The sequence below is a fragment of the Fundulus heteroclitus genome, unplaced genomic scaffold, assembly GCF_011125445.2.
Source record: "Fundulus heteroclitus isolate FHET01 unplaced genomic scaffold, MU-UCD_Fhet_4.1 scaffold_232, whole genome shotgun sequence".
NCBI lineage: Eukaryota > Metazoa > Chordata > Actinopteri > Cyprinodontiformes > Fundulidae > Fundulus > Fundulus heteroclitus.
The window spans coordinates 213,414-237,317 of record NW_023396644.1 but is presented as its reverse complement, the minus strand read 5'-3'; the positions used below and the strand labels follow the sequence as shown (position 1 = coordinate 237,317).

Below are 23,904 nucleotides of genomic sequence, written 5' to 3'. Positions count from 1 at the left end.
GTTAGCCATAATAATTTATCCTCAGTGCATCAGAATTATGTCAGCTGTTGCGCAGGAAAGTATAATATAGAGCCGCTTTGCATTTAATTCCATGGTATTCGTTTGGTCGACATTTGAAAGACCGATTTGTGCCCAAGCTTTAAAGGGGACATATTATGCAAAATTCACTGTTTGCTAAATTTTTTGTACTTCCATTTGGGTCTCTACTGTTCCGAGAAACAGTGCCTACGTCAAATACTAATAATAAAAAAAAACAGTTGTATTTTTGGTAGTAAGTAAAGGTTTTGTTGGTGTACGGAGAACAAGGCTTTTCAAAAACTCTCAACTTCTACGTCACAATCGGCGGGTAATGCCTCCTCTAGCAGCTCCAGCGGCGCTCCGCCCACTTCCTCAGCCGGAATGTGGCTGTTCAGCATGAGCATGATTTGTCATTTAGCACAATTCAATGCTGACAATAGGCTACTGATAGCCCAATGTCCATTCAGAAACTTAAAGATGAAAATTCCTAAACTTGTCAAGCCAGATGTGCAGACTGTGGCGTCTCTGCATTTGGGGTCAGTGGGGCCATGTCCCACCAGATGTTGGTGTGAAGCTCTATGTTCGCAATAATCAGCGGAACATGATCGTTCTTTATAGAGTAATATTGTAAAAAAAAAAAAAAAAAATTAAATATTAAATTAAATTCTGTTAGAAACATTTGTGTCTATATAGTCTGTCAGAAAACTGACAAACTCAGTAGGCTAAATCAGAGCTCTGATGACCCCGTATGTTCCTAACAGAGCACTTCGCTCTCAGACTGCAGGTCTGCTGGTGGATCCTAGAGTCTCTAAAAGTAGAATGGGAGGCAGATCCTTTAGCTATCAGGCTCCTCTCCTGTGGAACCAACTCCCAATTTTAGTCCGTGAGGCAGACACCCCGTCTACTTTTTAAGACTGAGCTATCTCTATAGTTATGCTGCTATAGGCTTAGGCTGCTGGAGGACATTAGGGTCTATTTCTCTCACTCTGCTGAGTTCTCCTACTGTTCTCCAATTTGCATTGTTTGTTGTTATTTCAGCTTTTAATTTTTTGTTCTCTGCCCACCAACATTTGTTTAAATAATAAACATCTGTAATCTCAGTGAGCATGCCCAACACGCTCTCAGTAGACAGCCGTGGGGCACAAATCCTGTGGCCCCAAGCTTGGATCGTCCAATCAAAATGCTGGAAATGCACACGTTACGTTTACGTTCTGCTAGATAGTGTGCTTTACATGATTAAAACATTGGAATATAAAAACAAGTAACAAAAACAGTTGAAATAAAATGTAGGAAATATGCTGGTGAAGATTCTCAGTCATCCAGGTCATGGTCATTCCATTCCATGGTCATTTAACTTTTTTGGAAAAATGTAGGAAAATGTAAGCAAAATAGGAAAATGGAAACTAAAAGCAAATATTAATCTAATGTTGGATGTCCTTGCTATAGCTCATTGAAGGATTGATCTTTTCTGTTCAATAAATGAACATTATGAGTGAGCCTTTATAGTTTTATATATACAAATTTAATTACATTTAGCTTATATCAAATGTATTTTCATGTATGTTGGCTTATGCTAATTTATATTTTTAATTTAAAATTTATCAAAGTCAGGTTTTATGCATCACATACAAATTAGTTGCTGCTAACAGGTGTTGAGTTTTTGTGCCCCACCTAACTTATGGTGCCTGAGGCGCCACTGTGTGCAAACAATTGTATCATCTGCATACAAATAGTATGTGCAGTTTAGCTCAAACTGTTTTATTTAAGGTATTTATAAAAAAAATAGAAAATAAAACAAAAGAAAATTGAACCTAGGAGTAATTTGTGATTCATTAAGTCAACTGGTTTCGAATAATCTACAAATAAAGCAGCTCAATGCAATTTTCTGTCCAAGGCACCAATGAGATGATTTGTCACAGCCACGGGAGAAGTCATAGTTCTGTGAACACTTCTAAACTGAAACTAACATCACATTACAGTCAGATAAAAATGGTTCCAACTACAAATTGCAACAACAGGAGAAACCCTCAAACATGCAGTTCTTTGTCCATGTGTGTATTTTTAAACTCTGATCTGTATTTTTTAGAGGCTTTTGGAGCAATGGCTTCTTCCTCTCTGAGCGGCCTTTCAGCTCATGTTGGAACTGAATATATTTAATTGTTAATACTTACCAGCTTCAGCCAGCAACTTCACAAGGTCTTTTGCTTTTATGGGGTTGATGCGCACATTTTCCACCAAAACCTGTTCACGTCTTAGACACAACCCATCGAAAATCACGTAAAACCATCTAGAGAAACTTAAAGACAAGGATTGTTTTTAACTCAATAAATCATGGAACAGGCCAAAAGTAAACTGATAAAATTTATTTTTTCAGCTAAAAAAGTATACACTATAAATAAAATATGTAAATTAAATGGACAGTGTTTAGCTAATGTTATTATTATAAGAGGAATTTCTGATATCACATAAACTTGTGAGAAAACATAATGAAAAACGTACTTCTTCTCTATGTTTCTTTCAATAATTTTTTTTGTTGTTGCCCTGGCCCTCCCCTCGTTAGCTGCTGTTAATCTGTTGCATTGAGCTCTCAGTCAGACTGGGCTGTACCAGGGTGTACAAGCCAAACTTTTCCCAGGCACGTTGCAGCCCCAGCAGATTGCTAACCGACACTTTCTCAAGGGAAAAAACATAACGTTCTCTGGATCTTCGTTTTTCCACACAGCCGGGATGAATCAGAGCAAGACTGAGGTCGAGCATTTTCAGTATTCCTACTATGACTACTCCGACTGGTACTCCAACCCAGAGCCCACCAAACCCCCGAAAGAGTGAGTACAAAAGCTTTGATGTGCAGCAGCAGCTCTGTGAACCTTGAGCCCCGTTAATATTTTTCAGTTTTTTTCCCCCTATGTAGACATTTCCTGCTTCACAAACATTTTAATGTCCTCTTTGTCTCAGAGTCATTTTACCCTGTGACCCAACTGCAGACGAGAGGTATTTCCACATATGTATGCTGTCAATATCTGTAAGTACATGCAAGCAAACAAGACTCATGCATATATAAAGTCATACCTTATATTGGATAGAACTTGCTAATGAATGTAACACTGCAGATTTTAATATATTTGTAGCTGATATAAAGGCATGAAGCTCAACTATTGCTCAAGACTTTATGGGCCAAAGCCTTCAGTCTATAATGATGTCTGCTGCCCTTTGGACAGCGTCTATTTAGAAATAATCTAGAAACTTCCCTGGAAGCTTTTAGAATATTTATTTTTTTCTTGCAACAGACATGACCCTGTTTCTTCTTCTCTGTAATTGATGTAAAGTAAATTGCTGCAGAAGAATCTCATAATGACTCCGTGACCTAAATAGTTTACTTTTTCTTTTTTAAATCCTCAATGCAAACTTTGACTGACAGTACAGCACTCACGCTCTAAATCTGTCCTCATTGTCACGTTACAACCACATATTTCAACATGTTTAATTGGTATTTTATGCAACTGGAGCAACACACGGTAGTGCATAATTTGACGTTGAAGTGCCATGATACAGAATGATTTACAAATAAGAGACAAAAAGAATAGCAAACCTTTTGTATTCAGCCACATTTACCCTGACACAAATAGAATAAATAACAACAAAAAAAGGCAGAGGATGTGCAGACAGATCAGTTAGGGCTTGGCAATGTTAGTGGTTAAGAAACAGTCCAGAAAACCGAGAGCTGATAAGGCGTTCGACGAGGACAAGATGAGAAAGAGAAATCCAGAGATAAGAACATCTACTTTCAAATGATCTCACAGAGACTGGCAGTGACAGACAGGTATATATTAGCGCAGGTGGAATGAATGCAGGTAATTAGGTCTAACAGGTGCATCTGCTCCCGCTATTAGCAGAGATGAAGGGGGAAACCGGGAAGACAGGGCGGCATCATAACACAGGGAGGACGCTGCGGAGAAGTTTAAGATAGGATTAGGTTGTAAAACAGTAAACCAATACAGATAGTATACCACAACTGCAAACCTACCAAGACATGGCTGTCCGCCCAAAGTTAGAATGCCATTAATCAGACCCAAAATCTAGAGGCCCATTATCATTGTGGAGGAGATGCTGATATTCAAAGCTCAGTTTTCAGTTAACCAGACAAATATCAGTCACACACTCCACAAGTCTAGCCTTTATTTAAAGAGTGGCACGAAGGACGTCATTTAAGCAACACAAAGAGGTACCATAGGATGATTGTTACAAGTCATGAAGGAAACACAGCAGACATGTGGAGGAAGGCTACCCTGATCAGATAAAAGTGTAATTAAAATATCTGCTGGTGTGCAAAGTGCTAAACCTGTCTGTGGAGCAAACCTTTACCCTGAATGCGGTCCCTGCACAGAAACATGGCGGTGGCAGCTCAATTAGAGACAATCCCTAAAGAAAACCCATTAGAAGCTGCTAAAACCTCAAACTGGGGCAAATATTCACCTCCCAGCAGAATGACGACCCCAACTATATACATGAAATGGTTTCGCTTAAACATTTAGACCATATATTTATGCTCTGCTGCTTTTGTGTTTATCAGTCACAAAAAACTCCAATAAAATACATTGAACTTAATTGTTGTGAAATGACAAAAAAATTGTAAAAGTGGGACAGAGGTTGTTTAAGCCCTCTCCAGATAGCCAAAGTCAAAAGAAAAAAGTAGGAACAGCTTCCTGAAGAATTGAGAAATGTGGATTAAGACAACTTTATGATATTACAGGAAATATTTGGGGTTTGACAGAGTCTCCTCTTTGCTTACAGTTTGTGATGATGCTGGTCCTGGCAGCGCTCACCAGGAAAAACAAATTGTGTCAGGGGTTTGCCAGAGGATCATCCAGCATCTTCAGGTGAATATAGTAGATTCTGAGACAAATGGTCTTTAAAACGTGTTTAGATTGTCTTGAAGGTCTTCGTTTGATTCCTCAGTCCAGCTAACTTCCTGGACCAGACTCAGCAGAAGGGCCTGACCATGGCCGTTTTTGGACTGGTCTTCAGTAAGCTGGCCATGCTGATGATCGCTCCGGACCCTCTGCCATTCATCAAAGACACTCCAGCGAGCATCAAAGGTGTCATCAGAGCAGACAGAAAAATAAAATTTTCCCTTCTAAGGCACCATGATATATTATAACGAGGAGCTCAACAACATTTTTTTTCTCATATGTTTACAGAGTACATGAAGATAATTGCCATTTTCTACTATCCGGTCCTGTACTATCCTCTGCTGGTCTGTGGCACTCTGCAGCACAGTGCTGGTTACGTGTTCGGCACCCTCCTTTCCTTCACTCACTGTGGGGTCTTGGTGTGGCAGAAGTTTGACTGTCCAAAGACACCGGAGGTAAAGCATCTATGGCATGTTCATTTCCCATTATACACAGCTCACATGTACATAAGGGCCCCATATGGGTTTCGCTTTGGCTGGATGGGTGTTAATTGGACCTATCACTCCAAGTAAAAGTTACTTGGAGTGATAAAATGGGACCCATATGGGGAGAACAGTTGGGCACCTTGCATATGTATTGGGTTGATTTAAAATGGACAAGCACACACTTTTTGTCCAATGTTTTCTAGCAGTTAATTTAGAAATGGAATATATAACTTTTGCTTAGGCTCAATAAGACTAAGTAAGCTTTCATTTAAAAGGGGTTTATAGAATGGGTGCACTTGACCTAACTGAAACTATTTAAGCAAAACCTCTGGGGCTCTCTGTGTAGGTTGTAGCCCAGTTCAAAACATGAAACAAATTGGGACCCACAAGGACACCATTTTTGCCCAAAGTAGTCTATCATCAAATCTCTTTAAAGAATGTATAGTTTTCTCATTTAACAAAAACATAACCTTACATTAGGCTATTTTCTGCCCATTTAATTACCTTATTGGTCCACATGGGTTTTGCTCATGCTAGATACGTACTAAGTAGGCCCAGAGTTAAAATGTGCTCCTTGTATAGGGCCGACTTGGCTATACTAAATTCAACCCATAACTTAAGGCAAGGCAAGGCAAGGCAAATTTATTTATATAGCACAATTCAGTACAAAGACAATGCAAAGTGCTTTACATGATTAAAATATAGCAAAATAAAACAGAATAAAAGCAAGTAGGAATAAAATGTAGATAGAAAAAAGAAGAAAAAAGGGGTGATTCAGTTAACTACAACAGTTGAAGGCAATCCTAAACAAATGTGTTTTTAACCTTGATTTAAAGGAACTCAGGCATTCCGTACCGTTACAATTTTCTGGAAGTTTGTTCCAGATAAGTGGAGCATAGAAACTAAATTTAAAACCACTTGTGCACCAATGTTGGTCAGTTAAAAATAAGTAACATACACAAGTCCCACGTTTACCCAGATATGTCCTGCATCAGTTTAAAGGACTCGTATAAAGGTTCGTTATACAACAAGAACAACATTTTTCTCAACCCACTTCCAAATCAGATGGGGCCCATATGTAAAACTCAACCAACTACCCTGAAGGAAAACATATTGATCAGCGACAGGTATATAAATGGCTTCATTTGCATGGAGCTATCACATAAAAGGGACACTAGACTGTATAAGGGTTGTATATAGAAAAAAAGCATATAGATAAAATATAAATCATATTGATCAGTGTTGATAATTATCAAACATTTCAGAACATGTATTTTAAGTGCAGCCCTGACCATTTTATGCGGTTGTTTAGAGACTTAATTTTAACCAGAGAACACACAAACACTAAATTCAAACTCAACCCTTTATTCAACCAACTTTTTACCAAAACTTTAAGTATTTATAAACAAAAGAAGAAGACGTGCTCTCTGAATTCTTTTTTGGGGGGGGGGGGGGGGGGGGGGAGCTTGGTTCCTGGGTCTGCATTGTGATTGGTTGGTAAGATGTAATGACTGTAGAATTAACCCACATGGCTAGAATACAAAACGAAGGAAAACTGTTATTCTATTGAAGTTTTTATTGACCTTTTTTTCTATCGCTGATATACGTCTATCGATCGATATATATTGTTATTGAATTATCGTCCAGCCCTAAATTGTATAAGGGGTATTTTTGAGTGTTGTGTCCAACAGTTCAAAAACCTTCAAAATAGCCCCTATAAATATAAATTAAGTCCTGGTAATGCTAATCTAACACAACATAAGTCATCATGTGTGGCTGCTGACCTTCTGTCACAGTTTTGACTGAATGGAGGCTCCTGCAACTGTTTGATAAATGCCAATAATTAAGCCCTCCAGCCATTCCACATGCTCCACCTGTTTTAAACAAAATGATTACCACCCCATTTGAGTGTTTTGGATTTGTAAATGTATTAAACAAATTTGAAATACTTTGCTCATTTAAATTCACAGGATTCATGTAATTATATAATGTTTGCTGTCCAAACCACCTGGAGGGGTTAAAATGTGAAGTTAACCACAATAAAATTCTCATAATTTCATATTTTTTATTAAGTTTTATTGTTTAATGACGCCATGTCCCAGATTAACATCATGTTAAATTGTCTTTAACCGTCTTAGTGACATTCAAGCTCTGTGTGTTCATTTTGCTTCTGACGGAGACATGGCTTGATTTTTGTTATGTCGCGTGGGGGCAGCACAGCAAGTGTAAATAAGCAATATTGACAAAAATGGCACTTTATTTATCAACCATAAAACATTCACAATCTGGGTTTTAAGGTATAAAAAAGAAACACCGGGCAACTCCCGCAGATTAGTCTGATTACAGGTGCTGGTCATATCATTAAAATATCATGAAGAAGTTTATTTTTTCAGTAATTCTATTCAAAAAAGTGAATCTTGTGTATTATATTCATTCATTACATACAGACTGATATATTTCAAGTGTTTATTTCTTTTAATTTTTTATTTTAATTTTAATTAGCTGATTAGAGTGTAGCACAAGGGGTCTTTTCACAGTATTCAAATATTCTGAGATACTGAATTTAGGGTTTTGTTAGTCGTCAATTTATTATAAGAAATAAACACTTGAAATGTGTAATAAATGAATATAATATGCAAGTTTCACTTTTTCAATAAAATTACTGAAAGAAATCAATTTTTTCATGATATTCTAAGTATTTGACAAGCACCTGTGTAAATATCAACGCTGTTTAGAGTGAAATAACACAGAGCATGTTAACAAAAATACCTTCTTACATACTTGAGAATCATTTGATTTGAATATATAGGTAGAAATATGCTTGTTTCCTGTCATCTTTGCAGATTTATAAGTACTACGCCCTCCTTGCCAGTCTCCCACAGCTGGCCTGTCTGGCATACCTCTGTGTTCAGTTTCCTGTGCTGTTCGTGAAAGGACCAAAGACTGACGAGGTAGGAGTGAAGACAGCAAAATTCTGTTGTTGTCAGTAATTACATTTTACATGTTTAGATAAGAAGAACAACGTTTTATTTACCACGTATGGTTGGAATCACACCGATTCAAACACTGTTTTGTTTGGTTGTGCAAATAAAAAATAAGCCGGCTGGCATTAAGCAGATTATGCAGAGTGGAAAGGTTTTAACCGTGTTAAAGATGGATCTGAAAGGAGAGAGGACAGTTTTTTCTTCAATTCAGCTACTTTCGAATAATCAGTGATGTATTTTTGTTAAAATGTCAAACATGAAAACTACAAACAACACCACATATCGCAACCAACTGTTCTTGCTCATAGGACCTGGACAGCAGCTACTACACCAACTACGTTAAGTCACTCCTCAAGAAAAAGTCCTCGACTGTTGGGTGAGTGGACATAAAACTGTGATTTACCATGGTGCGTTCACAAAGACATCAGGGAATGGCTATTTTCTTAAAAAAAAAAAAAGATAACGAATTAGCTCTCTCTGGTCGCTCTGTGACTTCCTCCCACAGACTTAAAATCATGATTCTAAGCTTAATTAGTGACTCTAAATTGCCCTTAGATATGAGTGTGTGTGCTAAACTGCCAAGCCATATTGATAATATGTAGCATTATGAATTAAAATTTTCCTTCTCATGTGTAACATAGCAGAGCTCTGATTACCCTGTATGTTCCTAACAGAGCACTTCGCTCTCAGACTGCAGGTCTGCTGGTGGTTCCTAGAGTCTCTAAAAGTAGAATGGGAGGCAGATCCTTTAGCTATCAGGCTCCTCTCCTGTGGAACCAACTCCCAGTTTTGGTCCGTGAGGCAGACACCCCGTCTACTTTTAAGACTAGGCTTAAAACTTTCCTTTTTGACAAAGCTTAGAGTGGCTCATGTTACCCTGATCTATCTCTGTAGTTATGCTGCTATAGGCTTAGGCTACTGGAGGACATCAGGGTCTATTTCTCTCACTCTGCTGAGTTCTCCTACTGCTCTCCAATTTGCGTCGTTTGTTGTTATTTCAACTTTTAACTTTTTGTTTTATGTCTTTTTTCTCTTTATAGTAGGTACACCTAGTCTGGCGTTCTGTTAGCTGTGACTTAGATAGGAAACTTTTTGACCAATCTGTTTGATTTGATTGATTTTGACTTTGTAAAGTGCCTTGGGATGTACATATAAATAAAATTAAATGTATTTTTTCTGAATAATTATTAGATTAATAATGTGTAGCACTCTAAATTCTGCAGATTATCAATCTGGGTCTGCTCCCATTGAATTTGTTCAGGAAATGGAGATATAAAAGTGATAAATGTGTGACATTTAATTGTATTTTAAAAGTGATAAATCTTAGAAGGTTCTATGAAACAGAGCTGAGAAAATATACTGTACAAGTTGAAACTGGGGTTGTGGGATGTCATACTGATAGCTGACTGTATAAAAAAATATGAACTCCTAAATTTAAAAAGTATACATTTGTGGCAATTTGTTAAAAATACTTTTGAAATATTATTATTAAGTGATAGTGGATAAAGTGTCCTGTGTTCATTTATTGTATGGCAGCTCTTCAGAGGCAGATAAACCATCATTGGTAGAGAGAATCCTGGAGGTGCCAAAGAGTTACATTTATTTACCTGAAAAAGGTGAGATTCCTCATACTGATACAGATGCTTTTGCTTCTGTACTTTGAAACTTTGATACAGACACATTGACTAATGGTTTTCTATTTTCCTTCCAGTGTTCCAGTTCCCACTGAAGCTGGCAGTGTCGTCTTTTGTTACCTGCGTGGCCATCTATCATGTACGTGTCTTTATCACGCAACATTTACTTTCTTTTTAGTAAGTGGACATGTCAGAAAGTATCCGTGTTTTGCTCCTCAGACTGCGCTGTTACTGGTTGTCCTGGTGGTCCCAACGCTTCACATAGTCCACGCAGGAATTGATGAAAACATCGCCTTCCTGTTACTGGGATTTGGGATCGTCCTGTCGGACGACCGGATGGAGGTTGTCCGAATTGTGACTTTCTACACGTGGTTGTTAGAAGGTGTGTGTGGAAAAATTAATTGTTTTGCATTTTCAAAAAAAAAAACTTGGAAGTCTAACTTTAAAACAGGAGTTTAATTTTGTTTTTCATTTATATTGTCAGTTTGCTACCTCTGTGCAATGACGCTGTCCTGTTTGGTCAGTGTTGTAATGCTTATGAAGTCCATGGTTCTACACAGGTATGTGCAGAGAAACGTCCTCACAGAAATATATTTCTCATTGTAAAACATTTTAAAGGATAACTTACTGTATAATATTAGGGTTCTGAGATGTCACTACTTATCTCTCTACTCAGTTGAATGCCAGACATTGCCTTCATATCTGAACCTAATGAATCTTTCATTTAATTTCAGAACAAACCTAAAGGGACTGTATAAGGGAGAAGTGTACAAAAAGTATAACAGCCAGAAGACCATCAGTCCGTCCAGATCTGGTGTTTTCTGCTGGATGGGTTTGACCGGATACCAGGCTGCAATCGTTTGCCTCGGTGATACTTGCCCAAATTTCCTTTTCGTGAGGCAATAAAATAAATTCTTGTCTTATCTTAATTAAATAAATAGAGAAAACAGAACATATCTGACATTTTTAAAGCAAAAAATCTGACATGCACCATTTTCTGTTATCCATTCAACAGTAGATATATGATCTACAATAGCCGATGCCCTTAAGCCAAAACATGAATGAACATGAAAAAATATGTACAAAAGTTAGTTTAATCCGTGTATTTATTTATTTATTTATTTATTTTCTTTACATCTTCCTGGAATCCATGAACCTTTTAGTTGGTATTTTAGCCTTCTGTTATTGTGCGCTACCGCTACCTGCTAGCAGCACTGTTAGCCTTAATGTTAGCATTGGGAGCTTGCTTAGCTTGCGTTTCCCAATGCTGTATTTTCTACACGCTATACATATATTTTTAATTAATCATTGTTCATTTATAAATGTCACCATGTCTATATGTAGGCCATGTATCATGTTTTTCAATATAAACAAAGTGCAGAGCTCTCTAGCACCACTGCTAGCGCTAGTGGCTAGCTTAAGTTGCAAAAATGTGTTTTACGAAACATACAGTTTCATCTTTTTAATTAATCACTGCTTTAACAAATACAGCTTATTATGGGCAAAGACAACAAAGAATTTATTAGTCTGCCGTATAAACAAGTCTTTAATAGTAGCCTCTAGCTGTTCAGCAGAGGTGGGGGACATTTGGTACCTCCAGCCCCAGGATCAAGAATTGCATTTATTTATAAAAAAAAAAAAAAAAAAAAAAAAAAAAAAAAGGAAGAAGAAAGAAAAACAACGCTGTTCGATTTTTTTTCTAGATTTACTCATCAGTTTTAAAAAAAGATTCAGACAATTAATGTTTTATTTATTTGCTTAATATCTACCTTTTTATCGTCTAATATCTTTTTTTTGTGCTTTTTTTCAGGTTTTAGTCCTCCAAAACTATTTTCTTGTCTCACAATAAATAGAAATACACTGCTATTAATTCTAAATATTACAACAATCTGCATTTATGCAATCTCCCTATTCCTTTAACACTATTATTTGTAAAATGGGGGGAAGTAAAAAAATAATTATTTATTTAGAGTGACTTAGTATGGATGAAAATTAATGATTGTGTTTTAAGATAAAACTAAAATTAATTTTCAATTTATGTTGTATTGACAGGAATGGCGATCCAAACCCTTGTGTTTTTCATCTGCTTCTTGTTTTTGGTATTTTTAATAATCATCCCTATTTTTTATGGCCGCAACATGATAGTTTTTGAAATAGCGGGAAAGTCATGGTGAGTTAGCATCTTTAATGTATTTTAGTTTTTCACATTTGTGTTGGATCAGAACAAACATGCTTATATGTTTTTTATCCATGTGATTTTTCAGGCCAGCCTGGATGACGGTCATTGTGGTTACAGTGCTTCAACATGTCACTGCTCAGTTTTTCTTTATCAAAAAGGATGGCAGTACAACTGATTTAAAAAACAGGTGTGCTTGTTAGGTTTTGCTTTTTTTTTTATTTTTCTGAACTGCATGTGCAAAATCAAGAGGCCTAGATCAGAACAGTTTAGTTATTATGAAAGGTTTGTAAAAGAAAAATTAAGAAAATAATAAAAAAAATACTAAAATAAGCTATAAGACACAATTAAAAATCAGGAGAGGCCTTTCATCAGATTACACGATGAATGCAATTAGAACCATAATTTTTACACAAATAGTTTATTTGTAGTATATAAAAAAAATTACAGTTTTTGTGTGTGTATGTATTTAATGACACAAATAAAAGCTATTTTCAGGTCATAAAAATGTACTAAACAAGCAGCTTATAATACAAATCAAAGCAAATATTAAGGAACAAAAGCTACAGCTATATCCTGAAATACAAGCCAGGCCTGAAATTAATCAGCCTTTTCAGCATATTAGTTATAAGATGTCAAAAAGTCTCAGTTTGGACTGTAGTCCTCAGTTCTAAAGAGGTTTAATATAATTCAATGCAAACACCTATTACCAACCCAGCCCCACACCTGTACCAATCACTGTTTTTTAGCTGGTTACTCCTCCTCCTCCTCCTCCTCCTCCTCCTCACTCCTACGACAGGCTTTATTCTGTCCCTCTGCAACATCTACAAATAATAATGATACATTTTATTTGTAATGCACTTTACATTTAAGAAAAATCTCAGTGCTACAGGTAAAATCATCATAGATGGGTAAAATCAAAATTTAAAACCAAGCATCGCATTAAAACACTTATGAATAAAATCAATAGCATAATTGTAAAATGTTAAAAGTCATACGTCCTGCTAAAAAGAAATGTTTTTAATCCTTTTTTTAAAAGTCTGAATAGTCTGCGGTTCCCTTTAGATGATCAGGTAGGGCATTCCAGGTCCGAGGAGCGGCAGAGCAGAAAGAATGATAACAGCAACAATAATGAACATAATAAAATGTTAGAATATGCACCAAAACACACAAACACAGTAAGGGAATTATCCAACCTATTTCTATCTTTCATGGGGTTGTAAAAACATAGTTAATGTAGAAACACAACAGAAAAATGGGATGTAGCCACTGTTTATTAAAATATTATCACTTGAACAGAGACTACCTCCTGTAATGTCTTCCTTTTCCTGGTCAGCCAGTATGGACTGACATTCATTTTAATTTAAAGCAGAGTAATTTTTTTACACACTTATGGTGTAACCTTTGATATTATGTGTGCCCTGAACACATCAAAAGCACAAACATGTATGCTAAGTCTGGGAAGAGCCACGTAGGGAATGGCCCCTCTAGCAAAGGACTGCGGTCCCGCAGCTTAAAAACAGCGGTGAAAAATCTAATTGATGATTAATTTTGTGCACAGGCTGATCCGGCACACGTTTTCTCTACGCCACTCATTTCTTTCTCCTTTCTTTCCATCATCTTTGCTACTATACATCACTTCAGTTTCTTTCTTGCTTATTTTTCCAAATTGGAAGGGGCTGTTTGATTAATGCAAAATATCAGATTGATCCAGTCTGACTTTGTACTGTGCCACCTAAAATAAAAATATGGCATTATCTAAAAAGAAACATTCATTTAATGAAAGATTATATCAAATAATAGGTATCGAAATGCTGTTAAAATCAGTTGCTGAAAATATTCTCAGCCATTATGAGAAAACCTGATACAGAGATGCACAGTTGTGTCATCAGAATATGTTTGAATAAAAGTAAATAAAGTATGGAGCTTGGGAGAGATGCAGATCATTAATAAAAGTGGTCAAAGAAGGGAGCTTTGAGGAATCCTGCCAATGATCTTTTTTGCTAAAATTTCCAACTTCTAAATAAAATAAAGTGGTACCGAATGAGCAAAATATAAAATAGCTTTTTTTTTTTAATTCAATTCAATTCAATTTTATTTATATAGCACCAAATCATGAAACATGTCATCTCGAGGCACTTTACAAAGTCAAATCAATCAGATTATACAGATTAGTCAAAAATTTCCTATATAAGGGAACCCAGTTGATTGCTTCAAAGTCCCGACAAGCAGCATTCACTCCTGGGGAAGCGTAGAGCTACAGGAAGAGTCGTCTGCATTGTCCATGGCTTTGCTGCAATCCCTCATACTGAGCAAGCATAAAGCGACAGTGGAAAGAAAAACCACCCATTAATGGGAAGAAAAACCTCCGGCAGAACCGGGCTCAGTATGAACGGTCATCTGCCTCGACCGACTGGGGTTACAGAAGACAGAGCAGAGACACAACAAGAGAGACAAAAAAGCACAGAAGCACACATTGATCCACTAATCTGTTCTACATTAGATGATAATAGCGGGTGATCTGTCTTTCCTGGATGATGTCACAGTTAACAGAACGTCAGACCAGGTGTACCTACTATGAAGATAAAAGAGAGAGAACAAAAAGTTAAAAGCTGAAATGACAACAGTTATTTCAATGCAATACAATGCAAATCTGAAGAACAGTAGAAATCAGTAGAGTAAGAAATAGACCCTGATGTCCTCCAGCAGCCTAAGCCTATAGCAGCATAACTATAGAGATAGCTCAGGGTAACATGAGCCACTCTGACTATAAGCTTTGTCAAAAAGTAAAGTTTTAAGATTAGTCTTAATATTTTTCCTGTTTGCTTTCAGAGAGAGCCTCTTTCTTCTCACTTATCTTCTGTTCGTGGTCAACATTGTGGTGGGACTGATTGCCGCCATTTGGAAAATGGTGATAACAGCTTTGTTCAACATCATTCACTTTGGCCGGATTGACATCAGTCTCCTCCACCGAACTGCGGAGTCCTACGATCCAGGTAAAGACTTTCCTCTATTGATCTGTGGTTGCTTGGATTTATCAATCCAGATCTTTCTGTTAGACGTGCATCTGGACCTCCTTGTGTCTTTTGATCCCACCCAGCGTACAGATACTACACTCAGTTCCTGAAGGTGGAGGTCAGTCAGTCTCACCCTGTGCTGAAGGCTTTTTGTGGACTTCTGCTGGACGTGATGGTCGAGGTTGGCAGCGCTGGACAGAAAGTACGAGATCCAGAAGAAGGTAGAGAGACTCTGAGCTACAAACACACATGTTATAATGTACAGCCAAGGTTTAGCTACCATCAAAGATCCCCCTATAAGCTTTAAAAAGGGATGTTACTTAGTTCTACGAAGTATATCATACTTTTGTGCGGAAATCATGAAAATTTTAGCATGTTCGTTTTCAGAGTTCAGGTTTCACTCTTCCACGGGCAGGTTTTCCTAGAAACGTACCTGTGGTAGCTTTTCACAGCCACAGACAGTCTAAGAATATGATGGGTTGGTTGGAGAGAAATTCAAATTATTCCCCGATAAACATAGGTACACTGCAAAAATGGATCTAAAAATAAGTAAAATGTTCTTAAAGTTTGTGTATTTATCCTTGATTTGAGCAAGTAAATAAGACTATCTGCCAAAACGAGTATTTTTACACCTAAAATAAGACAATTAGACATCCTGCACTTGAAATAAGATGGAGATGAATTGTTCCTATTTTAATTGCAAAAATCTTAGTCCATTGGCAAATCATCTTATTTACCAAGGACAAATACACTGATTTTAAAAAGATTTTACTTATTTCTAGTTTTGTTTTTGCAGTTTAGACCCTCATATTTATTAGACAACATCTCCCATAAAATCTATTGGACAAATTAGACTAAAAGGACAGACTTAGAGTGGAAATTAATAATTGTTGGAGTTGTAATGGCTGCCATGAAAGTTTAGAAATAACGTTTTACACAACTACAAAGCTGTAGAAGAAATTAAGAATCTTATTTTACGCATTCTTATTGTGTCACGAACCAGAGACAGAGGACCCAGTATTCAGCCAGACAAGAGAGGTTTTAAGCAAAAAAAAAAAAAAAAAAAAAAAAAAAAAAAAGTAATAATAAAACAGGGACAGGCAGACTCAATGGTCAAAATGGCAGTCCAAAATCCGGTACACTAAAGGCAGTCCAAAATAGGCAGAAGTACAGACAAGGATAAGGCAAACTCAGAATATCACAAGGCAGGTCCAGGTCAGAAAAACAGGTAAGCAATCATACAGGGCAAGAAAATCAGGTTTAGGGATCAGGCTGGCTCAGAAGTCAAAAAGGCAATCGGGTCGGTATCAACAGGGCTATCAGAAATAAAACGCTGGCTAAGACTCACCAAGTGGTTTGAATTGATCTGGCAGATTGCAGAGGTTTGTGACAGGACTATATAGGGGAGTGAGCAGGTGAACAGGAGTGAAGACTAATTACTGACATGGGTGGAGCTTATCAGGAACAAGGAAGTGACTGGAAGAAAACTGACACTGATTGGATGGTGACTGGAGAAGAGGAGTAACTGGGTGTTGTCTACGAGGTGAGCTGGTAGATAGCTGGCAGGTGAACTGAGTGACTGATTAAAGGCTGGATACAGAGAAGTAAACAGAGCAGGCCAAGTGAAGTGATAATAAACAAAATCAAACCACAATAAAATCCAAACTAGACCATAACCCAAAACAGAACCAAAACCTAACACTAAACAGGACTTCCTGTTTGCGGTAAGGCGTATTGCGTCACTTCCTGTTGTTGCTGTGTGAACGACGGAGCTTTGCTCCAGGCTCACTCGCTTTTTATCTTTAAACCTCTTTGCTGTAACATCTGTTTCCAAACATAAGCACTTTTAAAACATTGTCTGTGGCTGCTCATCACGTTTGGGAACTCCTCGTGTTTCACACGGTTTGTTCTTTGGCGTGATAATAGGGCGTTAGCCTAGCTTTAGCCTAGCGTTAGCCTAGCGCTAGCCAAGCCTTAGCCTCATAATGGCTTCTCCGGCTCTGACTAAGTCTCCTATCTGCTGCTCTCTGTGTCAGATGTTCAGTTATTCCTCTGCCTCCTTTAGTGATGATGGTACATGTAATAAATGTAGTGTTTTTGTAGCTTTGGAGGCGAGGGTGTCAGAATTGGAGACCCGGCTCCGTGCTGTTGAAAAACCAGCTGATAGCCGCTCTTTTGCTAGCGCGGAGCCGCATAGAGTAACTTCACGTAGCGAACCTAAAGCAGTAGCACCCGAGCAGCCTGGTAACCAGGCTGGCTGGGTGACAGTTCGTAGGAAGCATAGCTCTAGATTACAGACCCCAGATCACCACCAACCCATCTGCGTTTCTAATAAATTTTCCCCTCTGAGCGACAATCTCGCCGAGGAGCCGACCTTAATTATTGGCAGCTCCATAATAAGAAATGTGGCACTAAAGAAACCAGGGACCATAGTTAAATGCCTACCAGGGGCCAGAACAGGCGACATAGAATCTTACCTAAAACTACTGGCTAAGGATAAGCGTAAATACCGCAAAATTGTTATTCACGCTGGCGGTAATGACACCCGGTCACGCCGATCAGAGGTCACCAAAGTTGGTGTTGCTTCGGTTTGTGAGTTTGCTAAAACTATGTCGGACTCTGTAATTTTCTCTGGTCCCCTGCCTGATCTGACCAGTGATGACATGTTTAGCCGCATGTCATCATTCAACCGCTGGTTGTCTAGGTGGTGTCCAGAAAACGACGTGGGCTACATTGATAACTGGAGAACTTTCTGGGGAAAACCTGGTCTGATCCGGAGAGACGGCATCCATCCTACTTTGGATGGTGCAGCTCTTCTTTCTAGGAATCTGGCCGGATTTATTAGTTCTCCTAAATGCTGACAACCCAGGGTCCAGACCAGGAAGCAGAGCCGTAGTTTAACACACCTCTCTGCAGCTTCTGTACTGTTACCCACCCATTATCCTATTGAGACGGTGTCTTTCCCACGGCCAAAACTTAACAGATCAAAAACTGATCTAAAAGGAACAAATCATAAAAACCTAATAAAAATCAATATGGTTCACCTTGAACCTAAAAATAAAATAATAAAATGTGGTCTATTAAATATAAGGTCTCTCCCTCCAAAGACTTTGTTAGTTAATGAATTGATTTCTGATAATCAGATTGATTTGTTTTGTCTCACAGAAACCTGGCTACAAGAGGACTACGTTAGTATAAATGAGTCAACCCCCTCCAGTTATTCAAATTTCCACATTCCCAGATCTGTGGGAAGAGGAGGAGGAGTGGCAACTATCTTTCAGTCTGATTTATTAATTAGTCCCAGGCCAACTAATAATTACAGTTCTTTTGAACATTTAACCCTCAGTTTCCCTCATCCAAACTGCAAAGCAATAAAACCTCTTCTGTTTGTTGTTTTGTATCGTCCACCAGGCCCTTACACTCAGTTTTTGGATGAGTTGTCAGATTTCTTATCTGATTTGGTGTTAAATACTGATAAGGTTATTATAGTGGGTGATTTTAACATCCATGTTGACACTGAATGTGATAACCTTAGTGTAGCCTTTAAAACTATCCTAGATTCAATTGGTTTTGTTCAAAATGTGCATAAACCGACGCACTCTCGGCTCCATACTTTAGACCTTGTTCTGACATATGGCATTGATTGTGAAGAATTAACAGTATTCTCTCACAACCCTGTCCTGTCTGATCATTTTTTAATAACATTTGAGTTTAATCTAACTGAATTCTCCACCCCCAAAAGAGGGTTCCATTATAGTAGATTTTTATCGGATAATGCTGTATCAAAACTTAAAGAGTCTGTCCCCTTCTTAATATCCTCAGTATTGCAGAAATGCCCTGTAGATGGCAGCATTGCTGTTTCTTCCCATTCACAAATCGATACCTTTGCTAACAATGTGACTTCCTCATTGCGTTCTGCATTAGACAATGTAGCTCCCTTGAAAAAGAAGGTGATTATTCACAGGAAGCTGGCTCCTTGGTTTAATTCAGAGCTGCGTTCCTTGAAGCACAATGTTAGGAAATTGGAGAGAAAATGGCGCTCTACACACCAAGAGGAATCCTACTTAATCTGGAGGGACAGACTATTGTTGTATAACAAGACCCTCCGCAGAGTTAGAGTAGCATATTTTTCATCATTAATTGAAGAGAATAAAAATAATCCTAGATTTCTCTTTAGTACAGTTGCCAAACTTACCCAGAGCCACAGCTCTGTTGATCCATCCATTCCCTTAGCTCTTAGTAGTAATGATTTTATGGGATTCTTCATAAATAAAATTGATGCCATTAAAAATAAAATAATTGGCATCCTCCCAAACATGATTACCTCGTCCTCAGTAAGTGAGGCAGCATTGGAGGAATCTTTAGAATCTGCGCAGTGTTTGAACTGTTTAGAAGCAGTAGAGCTTTCTGAGCTATCTAAAATTTTAGCTTCATCTAAACCTTCTACCTGTATGTTAGACCCAATCCCAACCAAGTTGTTTAAGGAGATATTCCCTTTGATCAGTGGCACTATTTTAGACATGATTAATCTATCCTTAGTAAATGGATATGTACCACAGGTTTTGAAAGTAGCTGTTATTAAACCTTTACTAAAGAAACCTTCTCTTGATCAAGATGAGTTAGTAAATTACAGACCTATATCTAATCTTCTTTTCTTATCTAAAATTCTTGAGAAAGTAGTTGCTAATCAACTTTGTGAACATTTACAAAGTAATGACCTACTTGAGGAGTTTCAGTCAGGCTTCAGAGCTCATCATAGCACTGAAACAGCTCTGGTGAAGGTCACTAATGATATTCTCATGGCCTCAGATAATGGACTTGTGTCTATACTTGTCCTGTTAGATCTCAGTGCTGCGTTTGATACAGTTGATCACAATATTCTCCTACAAAGACTTGAACATACTGTAGGGATTAAGGGGAAAGCATTAGGCTGGTTTAAATCTTATCTGTCAGACAGATTCCAATTTGTTCATGTTAATAATAAATCTTCCTCAAACTCTAGGGTCACCTGTGGAGTACCACAGGGTTCAGTCCTTGGACCAATTCTCTTTACTATATATATGCTTCCGATTGGCAAAATTATCAGACAGCATGGGATTAATTTCCACTGTTATGCTGATGATACTCAGCTATATTTATCCATAAATCCTGATGAATCCAATCAATTACTTCGACTGCAGTCATGTCTTGATGACATCAAAAGCTGGATGACTTTAAATTTCCTGCATCTAAATTCTGACAAGACCGAAGTTTTAATCTTTGGGCCAGAGTCCTCAAAAAATAAACTTCTTAACCAATCACTTAATCTGGGTGGCATTAACCTGGCCTCTGGTAATAAAGTAAAAAATCTTGGTGTTATTTTTGACCAAGACATGTCATTTAAATCCCATATTAAACAGGTTTCCAGAGTTTCCTTTTTTCACCTCCGGAATATCGCCAAAATTAGAAACATTCTGTCCAGGAGTGATGCTGAAAAACTGGTCCATGCATTTGTTACTTCAAGGCTGGACTATTGTAATTCTTTACTATCAGGAAGTCCACAAAATGCAGTTCAAAGCCTTCAGCTGATCCAAAATGCTGCAGCAAGAGTTCTGATGAAAATCAACAAGAGGGATCATATTTCTCCAATTTTAGCTTCCCTTCATTGGCTTCCTGTTAAATCAAGAATAGAATTTAAAATTCTTCTTCTAACGTATAAAGCCCTTAATAATCAAGCTCCATCATATATCAGAGCTCTGATTACCCCGTATGTTCCTAACAGAGCACCTCGCTCTCAGACTGCAGGTCTGCTGGTGGTTCCTAGAGTCTCTAAAAGTAGAATGGGAGGCAGATCCTTTAGCTATCAGGCTCCTCTCCTGTGGAACCAACTCCCAGTTTTGGTCCGTGAGGCAGACACCCTGTCTACTTTTAAGACTAGGCTTAAAACTTTTCTTTTTGACAAAAATTATAACTAGTGACTCATGTTACTCTCAGCTACCTTTATAGTTTTACTGCTATAGGCTTAGGTTACTGGAGTATATCAGGATCTAATTTTCTCACTATATTGAGTTCTACTGTTCTTCAATTATGCATTATGTGTTGTCATTTCTGCTTTAACTTTCTGTTCTCTCTCTTTTCTCTTCATAGTAGGTACACCTGGTCTGGCGTTCTGTTAACTTTGACATCATCCAGAGAAGACGACTCACCTGCTACTACCATCTAATGTAGAACAGATTACTAGATCAATGTGTGCTTCTGTGCTTTTTTGTTTCTCTTGTTGTGTCTCTGTTCTGTCTTCTGTAACCCCAGTCGGTCGAGGCAGATGACCGTTCATACTGAGCCCGGTTCTGCCGGAGGTTTTTTTTTCCCGTTAATGGGTGGTTTTTCTTCCCACTGTCGCTTCATGCTTGCTCAGTATGAGGGATTGCAGCAAAGCCATGTACAATGCAGATGACTCTTCCTGTGGCTCTACGGTTCCCCAGGAGTGAATGCTGCTTGTCGGGACTTTGATGCAATCAACTGGTTTCCTTATATAGGAAATTTTTGACCAATCTGTATAATCTGACCCAATCTGTATAATATGATTGAACTTGACTTTGTAAAGTGCCTTGAGATGACATGTTTCATGATTTGGCGCTATATAAATAAAATTGAATTGAATTGAATTGAATTAAACAGAACACAATCTATAACAGAAACCAAACAAGAAAGAACCCGAAACCAAAACTGAGCTTTAAAGCTGGGGAGTTTAACTAATAGATCAAAATAAACAAACAGTCAAAACAAAAACCCAGATCCTGACATATTATTAAAATAGGGTGACCAAACGTCCGTATTTCCCGGGACATGTCCGTATTTCACGTCCTGTCCCGGGCGTCCCGGGTTTTTTTTATAAAGTGAGTAAATGTCCTGTTTTTTTAAATTACCTTCATTGGTACGTCACGCTGCGTGTGACGTAATCCCTGAGCCGCGTCAGTGTGGGCAGCCCTGTTATTAATCACAAGAGGGAGTCCTCCCACGCGCTTGTCGGCCCCGCTTGTCTCTGCCCCCCCCCCCCCCCCCCCCCCCCCCCCCCGATCGGCCGCGTTTGCCGTACTACATCAAACCCCCCCCCCTCCCCCCCCGCCCCCTCCGAGGTGTCCTGGTTTTCCCAAATGAAAATATGGTCACCCTAATTAAAAACATGTTTGCTTTTAATTAAAAATGTAATTGATTTCATAAAGATGCCTTGATTTCAGAGGCATGATTTTAGAGATGGCTATTTGACAGATTTTGTATAATAATTAAGACCTAAAAGAACATTATTTTTATTTTATTGTCTCACTAATGCAGATAAATGCATTCATGGAAACACAAAAACATTTGCTTGCTATTATAATAAGTCAAGATTTCAACATTAAAGGTCTAAAGGTTATCTGTTTGATCGGTTAAAAGTGAAATGAGAAGTAATGTTGCGCCTATATACAAAAGAAACATTTAAATAAGTTATAAATCCCCAAATTGAAGCGAAACCTTTTTGACATCCTCTTCCACACGTTCCTCCTTCGTGCCTTCAGGAGTCCAGGAGAACAGACCCGCCAAGGCGACCGGCAGTCGGAGGATTCGCGCCCGCTGGCAGCTGCTGTACACTTTGGTGAATAATCCGTCCCTCCTGGGCTCCAGGAAGCACTTCCAGACGCTGCAGACATCCGAGAGCATCCGCAACGGCACGCCCAACCGCAGTACCAAAAAGGCCGGCGAGGAGGTGGAGGAGGTGGAGGAGGCAGGAACGGCGGAGGCAGAGCCCGTCCAGCCGTCTGAGACCGCGTCAAGTCAAGATAAAATTGAATGAGAGCATTGGCCTATACATCAGAGTCTGCAGCATCCTCCAATTAACCTAAATTAAGCATGCAATGCACTGAACAGAGAGATAGACTTTGTTGTGGGAGTTATAAAATTAGCTGTGTTTCACTGGACGTAACGAGGACTTAGTTTTGGCCTAATTGTTATTTTTAGCTTAACAGAAGTTGATTAAGGGGTTTGTGTTGAGGAATTGTTAAAACTGAAATTGGTTCCTGGTTTACTCTGTATGGTCTTCGTTGTCATTGTGTTGTAGTCACTGTGTTTGCTGTTGAAACAGTTTTAGGCCCTAACTCTATGCACCGTGAACCAGGACGTCTATTCTTATTGTTGCTTCAACAACATATGACAATAATATAATAAATTACACCTAAAGTGTAGGTCGCTTCTCAGGTTTGGGAGCTATTTTATGCTTAAAAGTGTGCAATTTTCATGTATGTCAGTGTAGGGCTGGACGATAATTCAACAACAATATATACTGATTGATAGACGTATATCAATGATAGAAAAAAAGGGTCGATGACAATATTACAGTCATTACATCCTCCCAACCAATCAAAAACGCAGAGCCAGCAACCAAGCTCCGCCCCCTTCAGAGTTCAGAGAGCACGCGTTCTTTTTTCTTTTTTAAAAACTTTCAGTTTTGGTAAAAAGTTGGTTGAATAAAGGGTTGAGTTTGAATTCAGTGTTTGTGTGTTCTGTATTTATAATGGTCAGGGCTGCCCTTGAAATATATGTTTTGAATTTGTTGATAATTATCGATATCGATCAATATGATTTCTATTTAATCGATTTATTTATTTTTTTTTCCCAATATCGTCCAGCCTTACATCAGAGAACCCATTTAGTTAATTTTCCCGGA

At 38.1% G+C, this 23,904-nt stretch overlaps 1 protein-coding gene across 1 annotated transcript; it reads left to right on the top strand.

Annotated features, from left to right (window-relative positions):
* Window positions 1-2,620: 2,620 nt before the first annotated feature.
* Window positions 2,621-23,553, top strand: LOC105931884 (receptor for retinol uptake stra6). Its single transcript, XM_036129844.1, has 17 exons — window positions 2,621-2,843; window positions 2,974-3,040; window positions 4,810-4,895; window positions 4,975-5,114; window positions 5,217-5,383; window positions 8,257-8,364; window positions 8,706-8,773; window positions 9,934-10,013; window positions 10,109-10,170; window positions 10,251-10,413; window positions 10,516-10,591; window positions 10,766-10,899; window positions 12,084-12,201; window positions 12,296-12,397; window positions 15,040-15,203; window positions 15,308-15,445; window positions 22,760-23,553. The coding sequence occupies exons 1-17, from the start codon at window positions 2,746-2,748 to the stop codon at window positions 23,032-23,034; spliced, it is 2,046 nt and encodes a 681-aa protein (XP_035985737.1). The 5' UTR covers window positions 2,621-2,745; the 3' UTR covers window positions 23,035-23,553.
* Window positions 23,554-23,904: the final 351 nt, after the last annotated feature.

Excerpts from the sequence above, each read along its gene's own strand:
- LOC105931884 (XM_036129844.1), top strand. The coding sequence starts at position 2,746 with ATGAATCAGAGCAAGACTGAGGTCGAGCATTTTCAGTATTCCTACTAT. Across the intron at positions 3,041-4,809 it reads TATGTATGCTGTCAATATCT|TTTGTGATGATGCTGGTCCT; the intron begins GTAAGTACATGC and ends CTTTGCTTACAG. Across the intron at positions 12,398-15,039 it reads ACAACTGATTTAAAAAACAG|AGAGAGCCTCTTTCTTCTCA; the intron begins GTGTGCTTGTTA and ends GTTTGCTTTCAG.